At 42.6% G+C, this 9,066-nt stretch overlaps 1 protein-coding gene across 1 annotated transcript; it reads left to right on the forward strand.

Annotated features, from left to right (window-relative positions):
* Window positions 1-805: 805 nt before the first annotated feature.
* lfng (LFNG O-fucosylpeptide 3-beta-N-acetylglucosaminyltransferase) lies at window positions 806-7,616 on the forward strand. Its single transcript, XM_055021620.1, has 8 exons — window positions 806-1,315; window positions 4,448-4,496; window positions 4,666-4,768; window positions 4,858-5,011; window positions 5,096-5,181; window positions 5,599-5,764; window positions 5,874-5,959; window positions 6,041-7,616. Exons 1-8 carry the CDS (start codon window positions 920-922, stop codon window positions 6,105-6,107), a joined length of 1,107 nt encoding a protein of 368 aa, XP_054877595.1. The 5' UTR covers window positions 806-919; the 3' UTR covers window positions 6,108-7,616.
* The last annotated feature ends 1,450 nt before the right edge of the window (window positions 7,617-9,066 follow it).

Raw genomic sequence — 9,066 nt, forward strand, 5'->3', positions numbered from 1 at the left:
CTTACTTTGAAGTTGGATTCAGGTTTGGAGTTCACAATGGTTATATTAATTTCTTTGTCTAAAATGAAGAAACACGGAACCAAAAACAAGCACAGTGTAGCCAAAATGCAGCCAGATGTAAGTACTAACAAAAAAACTCAAATTTAAGTGATTCATCCATTCAGGAGGAGGAAAACAACTGAAATGTTCTCTGAAACCAGTACCTGGAGACCTAACAAACTGGCACCCTCAGGCAGGATATAGAAAATATTCTTCCTGGTGCCTAGCTTGACTTTGATTGACAACAGTGGCAATTAATTTAACTTTAACCATACAGTGGGTGTGCAAGTCTAACTTTTCTCCACATATTTATTCCATGTTTTACTCTTGAGGGTTAAATTACGTAACTGTGAAGTAAATGTTAAAAGTTTATTTTGATACTGCATATGCACCTTATGTGCAACAACTGCATCTGTGTCGGTAGTTTGTTTAATCACTACTTGAACTCTCTGTGCCAGTGGTGGTATATGAACTGCATTGTTTCCTCTTAACTAAGGAAAGATGATTCAATTTTCTTAAATCCAAGAATCCAATTGTTTCTTAATCCTGGGACAGAAATTCAGGATTTTCTTGGGTCAAACTTTTTCTTGTGAGATCTTGAAAACCCAGATAAGCCGCAGACCCAGACACCAAACCAAACCCCGCCCAATGAACCATCACAGGCTTGCATGTCAGATTCACAGACCTCCCACGAGGCGTGGCCACTGTGAGAGACTTTAAATACCCCCTCCTTACAATGGAGCCACTCATTTGTTATGATCTCTAAAGGAGTTTCTGTATTTTAGTTTGTGTTTTTCTGAGGAGCAACACCGCATGGACTTGGCATCAGTTGCACGTTGCCCCACTTCATAGTTTTTTAAGTCGCTTTTAAGTTTTAATCATGCTGAAAAATAATGGAAAAAAGACAGCGATCTCCGTAGCCTGCACAGGATGCCTCTGCCTGTTGCTGCTGCTGCTGCTGGTCGCTGTGCAGCATCACCGCGTCCAGGTGTCCGAGGAGACGGACGGAGAGGACGCAGCTGCGCGCTCTGCGCCGGAGGACCACGCGCTGCCCGCCCAGGATAAGAAAGGATTCTCGACCTACTTCTCCAAGCTGGCCCGGGAGCGCAGGGAGGTGGAGAAGCCCGCACGGACCTCAGCCGCCGCCTCGGACCCCCCTCCGGCTGAGGACATCAGCGCGGCTGATGTCTTCGTCGCCGTGAAGACAACCAAGAAGTTCCACCAGTCCAGGCTAAATCTGCTGCTGGAGACTTGGATCTCCAGGAACATGCAACAGGTGAAAAAGTATTCCTGATGTTTTTTTTTCTTTTCACATTAATTAGTTTGTTACAGCAAAGAGCATACTGCAGGTGAAGGTGATTCGCCTTACTGACTAAATATTAAAACTTAGGTGATTCATGTTTTTAGGTGCTGCTTTGTTCCTCTTCTCAGCACAGTTCCTTTAAACTGTGCTAAGTTTCTGTCACTTCTTATTCTCCTCTGAATGATGTTCCTGAGAACGGAGGGAGCAGTTTTAGGACCCCCTGTCCTCCCTCTTCTTCCTCTCGCCTCCTCCTCTCTGCCTCCCCACTGCCTATTATCCCTCCTATTCTTCGGTGTCCCTGTGAATGCCGCTGCTGCAATGGATGCGTCACAGAACCGACTCCAGCTCTGTTCCCTTTTTCCAGGACTAACAAAGCATCTTACTGAACAAGAAGGGGAGTCGGGGGGAGGCTTTCCCAGCTCCCTGTCTCCTCTCTCTCGCTCTCTCTCTCCATGGGAACATGGGAACTGAGTCTGGTTCAGGCACACTAGGAAGGGATGGGAAAATGGGGCTTTGATGAGAGGGGTTGCCTGGGACAAAAGCAGTGCATCTGCAGGCAGGTTTGCACACTGAAGCACAAAAAGAGGCCTATTATTTCTTTGAAGAAAGCAAATCAAAAGTGATTTTATCCTGCATGTTGATGCACTTCACTTTCAGAACATGCTTGGATCACTATCTGTGATGATATCGACCCATCTTAGAACCGGAGAAATCATTAGTCGGAGTTGTTTGAACATCTCCCATTAAAGACTTGAACACACCCTTGACACCTTACTACATGTGCTAATTGGTTTGCAGCTACTGTTGTGGATCACATTAGTGAACTGCATCGTCCAGAGGTAACAGCAGGACTGATAGACAGACAGCTGGGGGCACAAAGGGGGGAGACAGGTGGGAGGGGTGGGGGTCCTGCAAGGACAAAAAGGATAGACTGAGCAGCACAATGCAAGAGGGAATTTCTGGAGGAAGGGTGCCAGGTGGTCAGGGGGAGACGGAACAAAGGACGGCTTTAATGCCAGCCATATGATGCTCAGAGTTCCCACCCTGTGCGTATGGCCGTCCTCATCAGCAGAGGTTTGATTCTCAGGGTCAGCTGACGACTGTCTGTGAAGTTTGGATTATTTTTATGCTAATCTTCTGCTAGACGTTTTCACTTCCCTGCACTGCTGTCTGTGCAAAGGGACATTTTAAAAACAAAATTATATTCAAATGAAGTTGCATTCTCTAAGTAGAGTTGAAACCAAAAGTCTCCCTGTATGAGCCTTGAACGTTTCCAATAAATATTTCCGTAGCCGAGTTAATAAATTTGCTTCAGTGTGAGGCTATCAGTACAAGTGGTCAGCCTTGGCACAGGGACAAAGCATAGATGCATCACGCCTCTGACATGTCCCTGAATTGTTTTCCAGCTCATTTGTCCAGACAAAAAGTGCTGAAAGGCTGCAGAACAGAGAGGGGAAGGAGTCAGGGTGGAGGTGGTTGGTGGAACGAAGGGAGCCTGGTGGCCTTCCTTCCTGTGGAGCTGGAGGCAGCCAGCCAGGCACCACGTTCAGTTCAGACAAGGCCGTTCGTGCAACCCCTTCCTGTGCTCTGGATTGCACTTTACCCACTCCCTCTTTTTCATTTTCTCTTTTGTTTCTTATCTCTACTTTAATAACCAAATATTTTAGAACTTTTTTCCCTCTTTTTTTGGTTTGTTTTGGTTGGATTTCATATTCTGTGAAAGCAGCTGTGCCTTTAAGCTGCAGGAATCCAACAATGGCAGCAGAAACTTTTCCCTTAGTGCATTATCTTCACTTAACTCCTGCAGCTGTATGCAAATGCAGGCAAACATGCTCAGAATTTACCCAGCGGAGACTTTACCCAGCATGAAAACTCTCCGCATTGTTCTCTTCAAGAGCCTCTGGCCGCGTTTGGGGCTCAGAGCAGGAGGGGGGAGACGGGGAAGAGAGGCAGGATGAGGACGAACAGGGGGTGAATGGCCACACACGGTTTTCGATTTACTAATCAGTGGTGAGATCCCCCGCCACCCCTTCCTCCCTCCATCTTTCTTTCTGTCAGTGCCCTGGCAGCTCTGGCAGCTGCCTCAGTGATTAGGCCATCTATTCATCGAGCTTTTAAAGCAAACAGCGCCAGCCTGTGATCCCTTCATCACTGAAACCACCACCCTGTCCTAAACAAATACAGACTCTCTGCTTTTAGCATGAAGGGGGGGGGGGGGGAAAAAAAAAAAACATCTGCTCAGAATTTGCTCAGAATTTGCTCCGAACACTCCTGCGGTAGCCTCTGTTTGCATCCTTTATTGTGTAGAGAAATAGGTCTTTAACTGCGGATGCATGAATGAGGCCCCAACTGACACAAAGCGGCCTGTCGTGAAGCACCACGACCTGGCGTGTCTAGACGCGTGCCCTTGATAAGGTGGCGTGATGTTCGGCAGGTGCTGCCTCACCTGAGGTGAAGAGTAAACATACCCCTGGCGGTTATAAAGCCGGCGGCCTCAGGCCCTTTCATCATACTCATTGAGCAGCTTGCACCTGCTCTGTGGGTGTTATCGGTGGCCTTTGTTGCTCACCCTTTTTTATGACTAATTGCTACATTCAACTAGTGTCTGCAGCCTCAAGGTTAAAGTCCTCAGACATTATGAGTCTGTCATACTCACACACTTTCCAAGACAAAGACAATGGAGTGTTGGCTGTAACTTTTTTACGCCACTGTTTCAGGGGAGTAAACACTGCGAGGCTCCGTAGCCGGGTGAGCTGGCTGGTCCAAGGGCGACGTGATGTGGGGTGTGTGTATGGAAGGCGGACAGTCTGCCTCCTGCTTTGTCGGTTGTCTGGGATGCTTCAGAGCGGCTGTATGGTTGCCCCGGAGAGAGTAAAACGCAGTACAAAAGGCCTTTCTTGGAGCAAGGGGCTGTTTAACACAGTGTGTTTTCCACTGCATAAAAGACACGTTGATTGATGCTAATCTTAGCGGCTTGATGCGAGGAAGCAGGATTTTGTTTTGCATTTGATTGTGTGAAAGCTCCATATAATCAGCCAAAGTGTTTTTTTTTCTTTTTTATATTTGGACCAAGTCATCTTATCCATGACTTCTTTTTGTTCACAGACTTACATCTTCACAGATGGCGAAGATGATGAGCTAAAGAAGAAAATCGGTAAGTTGTATGTGGAAATTCATCAACAGAGATGTTCTTTGTTTGAAAGGACCTTTCATTAAGTACTAAATAGATTTTATGAAAGCTATAAAATTTTTTTCCTCAGTTTCCTTTGATTGTGCAGTCTCATAATAAAACTATTTCTGTTTTGGTGATTTTGCTCCTGCAGGAAGTCACGCAATCAACACCAACTGTTCTGCTGCTCATAGTCGCCAAGCTTTGTCCTGCAAGATGGCGGTAGAATACGATAAGTTTATTGAGTCAGGAAAAAAGTAAGCCTTGCTGCCTGAGGATGGGGTCATGCATTAATAGTCTGCAGATGATTACATTTAATCTCTTGTTTGCTTTTCCTGCTTCATAGATGGTTCTGTCACGTGGACGACGATAACTACGTGAATGTTCGGACTCTTGTGAAGCACTTGTCTCAGTACCCCCACACCCAGGATTTGTACATTGGTAAACCGAGTCTGGACCGGCCGATAGAGGCCACAGAGAGGCTAGGTGACAACAAAATGGTACGATAAAGCATTGTTGTCCTTTAGATGTTGCTGATTTAAAGAAACAGCAATGTAGTAATTGTCAGTCTTATCCTAAACTAGAAACCAGTCAACTTTTGGTTTGCCACGGGAGGAGCTGGCTTTTGTGTGAGCCGGGGTCTGGCACTGAAGATGAGCCCGTGGGCCAGGTGAGAATATATTGAATCGTTTTCCGTGAAACCAGACTGAACTTCTTCTGTTTTATTAAGATTACCAATGTTATTTTTATTTGCAATATTACTGTATTCAAATTCCGATGTTTTCATGTAGTATTCACTGGATTTGCCTTTTAAAATCTATGATTTCAGCCAAAAGTTTGACTATCTGATCACCTTCCAGAATTTTAGTCCCATCAAATTGCATAGCAGTAATGATGTGATGGGAAAGTAAACAGTAAACTGGTGTAATGTCAACATGTTATTTTATACATGATATGTAAATATCTGGTTTCAAATGCACCTCAGTAGAGCAACTGAACATTGTAAAAGTATCTCATAATAGGAAATGAGTTAAAAGAGAAAAGCATGAGTTGTGTTTTGTCTTCACCTTTGTTTTTCTCTTCTCAGTGGCGGTCACTTTATGAACACAGCAGAGAAGATCCGTCTGCCCGATGACTGCACCATTGGCTACATCATTGAGTCTGTTCTGGGAGTCCCTCTGACCCGAAGCAGCTTGTTTCACTCCCACCTGGAAAACCTGCAACAGGTGTCCCGATCTGAGATTCACAAACAGGTGAGACCCTCATAGGATATCTGGGTTGTTTTTTTCTGTTCTGAAAACATGCACCTGCAGGTTAAATTGGATAACATGCTTATAATCTTTTTTCCCCTTCTGCTTCTAGATCACTCTCAGTTATGGGATGTTTGAAAATAAAAGCAATATCATCAGCTTGAAAGGGGCTTTTTCTGTGGAGGAGGATCCATCAAGGTGGGGACATTTTTCCATTTCACATTTGTCAGATATTTGGCACGTTTCCACTCATTCAGTTCTCCATTTTCCATTTCCCAGGTTTAAATCCGTGCACTGTCTGCTGTACCCAGACACTCCATGGTGTCCCCCTCAGGTTGCCTTCTAGGGTGACCGCTCCTTTCTCATCCTCGTCCCCGTCGCGCCTCGGTATCTGAAACGCTCACGGGGACCAGTGTTTTTTCTTAGGAGACCGTGTTGCTGCTGCATTGACGCCGCAGCCGTGCATGGTCTGGAATTGTTTTACTAGGCTGCTGTGCGGCTTATCTTTGGACTCTTTTCTTCCTCTGTGGGGCCACAACTCCATCCCATAAAGCTGGGGCGGAGGAGTTCGTCTGTCAGAAGGAAGTAGCTTTTGCCATTTAGCTTTGCAGGCAATCACTTGTGCTTTTTGTGATGTAAATGTTGCTTGTAAATGCATCAGAAATTCTTATAGAATGTATTCTCATATATTCAAGCCTTTTTGCCAGCACTCTATTTTCTTTCTTCTGTTAAAAACTGAAATGCCACTCAGGTCCGTTTTGGGCTTAGAGATATTTTATAACGTGAACACTTTTCTTTCTGACATTTGCATTCAGTTCTAGTCTAAACGACTCCGGATAAATGCTCTGAGATGAAGATTTTGCTGTAATTTTACGTGAACAGTGTTACTTTTCCCACAACCTGAGCTGGCAGTTGGCAGATTTCCAAATGCATTTTTTTCTTTGAGGGACCTAATCTGAAGTATGTCAGAACAAAGCACTTTCCATCCCTTATTGTAGAAAAAAGAGAGACTTTTTTAATGATTAACTGACTGAGTTTATGTCCTTTTAAGACATACTTTAGATTTGATTCCAAGGAGAACAAAAATAACCCCCTAAGAGTCTAACTTCCCTATTCATGTCTATGTATTTAATAACACTCCTTGCATTAGTTACAATCAGGGAAAAGCAATGAGTGGAAGAGATTGTGTTTCGGGGAGAGGGGGTAACCATATGCTTTGAAGAGGTTTTATATTGTTTTAAGAATTGCACAGCTGTGTTTCAAATGACCTGATGTCTGCACCTCACCTCTACAGACCCCTCACAACAGAGAAGTACTGGCTAAAACAGCCAAGAAACAGCAACATCTGCTTGTATAGTCCATGCTGCAGTCTGTTGTGGCTTGCACAAAAAGCATTAGGAGTTTATCTGTTATTGTCAGCACAATTGGTCCTTATTTACACATAAATCCAGCTGGTTATTGTTGAGGTGAGAGCAGCGTCAGTGTTTCCACATGGAGGTGTTTTGATCCCTCTGTGTCCTCTCTCACCCATATTGGGTTTCATCTTTATGGCGGTATTGTATACTGCACTTTTGTTTAAAAGAGTAGTGATTGTGTATGCTTAGAATGTAACGTTCTCATCGTGGTTTACACCAATTTTAAATGACTTGGCCAGGGTTTGTGTTATTTTTTTGGTATTGCCTTGAACTGTACTACATGACTGGTGTTTATTCTCCAGTATCTGGAGGGTTTTAGCAGTTCATTCCCACATCTGACTTCTCAGGGATTATGAGCTGATCCTGGTATTAACCACCAAGGGACCCACGGTGGGACCCGAAAAGTTGAATAAAAGTGCATAACCACTGGGAACCTTTTACACAGTTGTCATGTTGTTCCTTTTGTTTCGTCAGAGTTTATCTGGAATTGCATTTCTTTTTAACTAGCTGCAGGGAAGTTTTATGTAAACGTGAGCAAGTTGATGCAAAACCAGAAGTGGTATCTCACACCCAAGGGGAAACTGTTAAACATAATATTAAATAATCTATTTTAAAGTTATTTTTCGTCTCGCTTGACATGTATTTACTTCTTGGCATGCATTTACAGTTGGACTGTTGTTTCTGCCAAATTTGTATAAAAAACACTTTTAAGTTAAAGGAAGTGTGTGTAATAATTAGTGACATCTAGTGATCACGTTGAAGAAAGCAGGCATGTTAACATAGCAAAACTCTTAAAATAAGTTACCTTCAAAGTTAGTAACAGTTAAAACATATTTTTAAACATATGTAATATTTCTGTGTTTGAATATCTGAATAGTTTGTGAATATTTTTTCTACCAGTATAATTAATAATGATTAACACTAGTAGATCCTTGAGAATATAATAACATTAAGCTGGAACACAGAGGACGCGGTTTCATAATCCTTCAAATATCATTCAAGATTAACCATAACTGTATAAATACGGAAAACATTTGTTACATTAATGGTAAAATAATCACAATTACAAATATACACAATTACACACGTGCATGCATCTGATATAATAAGAAGTATTAAAATGATCCAAGAATGGATCCGTGTGGCATTCCTGCAGTACAATAAAGATAAAAAGAAATCACCCAAATCTAAATGTGTTGCTTGCAGTGTTTGATAGACACAATTTCTTCTAAGGAATTGCTTGTTTTGGAAAAAAAAAAGTGTATCAACATGGATGAGGGAACATTATGATTATTTTGCTTCTTTAAAGGTCCAAGACTATGTCCAATATAATAGAAAAAGAAGGGGAACGAATACAGTGTATTGCACATCAACAAAATAAACATGTTATATTAAAACATTTTATATAAATTTCTACAAAAATGCTGTATTTGCAATAAACTGTAAGTGTAAGAGAAAGTCTCTCTAAAGTTTTCCCACCTAAACTTCTGGGATAGGTATATATATAAACAATAATCATGATCCAGTGTTCCACAAAAATGATTAGCGATAAACTCCTAAAACAAATAACTGGTGCAGGAAGCTGGGGGGATGGCAGGGTCTTTGCCAGAACGGCAACAGTCCATAAACCTAAACATAATTAAACATGTATGAAGAACTGTGCAAAATCCCGGAACTGGATGGCTTTTGCTGGAGAAATCAGTCAAAAACCCAAACAACAGCAAAGAGAATCTGAGCTGGCTGCAAAGACTGTTTGTTTAGGGAAATTGTGACACTACAGAGGACATTTGTTCACTGGTTTACCGGGTAAGCACATAGAAGACTTTAACACTAATATTTTAAAGCAATAATACTTAAAAAAAATGATGAGGTGCTTTACAGGAAATAGGA

Source organism: Poeciliopsis prolifica, unplaced genomic scaffold (genome assembly GCF_027474105.1).
Source record: "Poeciliopsis prolifica strain line A6 unplaced genomic scaffold, Auburn_PproV2 SCAFFOLD077, whole genome shotgun sequence".
NCBI classification, from domain to species: domain Eukaryota; kingdom Metazoa; phylum Chordata; class Actinopteri; order Cyprinodontiformes; family Poeciliidae; genus Poeciliopsis; species Poeciliopsis prolifica.

Bases quoted from the DNA above. Each gene is read 5' to 3' on its own strand.
- lfng (XM_055021620.1), top strand. From the start codon at position 920: ATGCTGAAAAATAATGGAAAAAAGACAGCGATCTCCGTAGCCTGCACA. The intron at 4,769-4,857 runs GTAAGCCTTGCT...CCTGCTTCATAG, and splicing joins TTTATTGAGTCAGGAAAAAA to ATGGTTCTGTCACGTGGACG. The intron at 5,765-5,873 runs GTGAGACCCTCA...TTCTGCTTCTAG, and splicing joins GATCTGAGATTCACAAACAG to ATCACTCTCAGTTATGGGAT.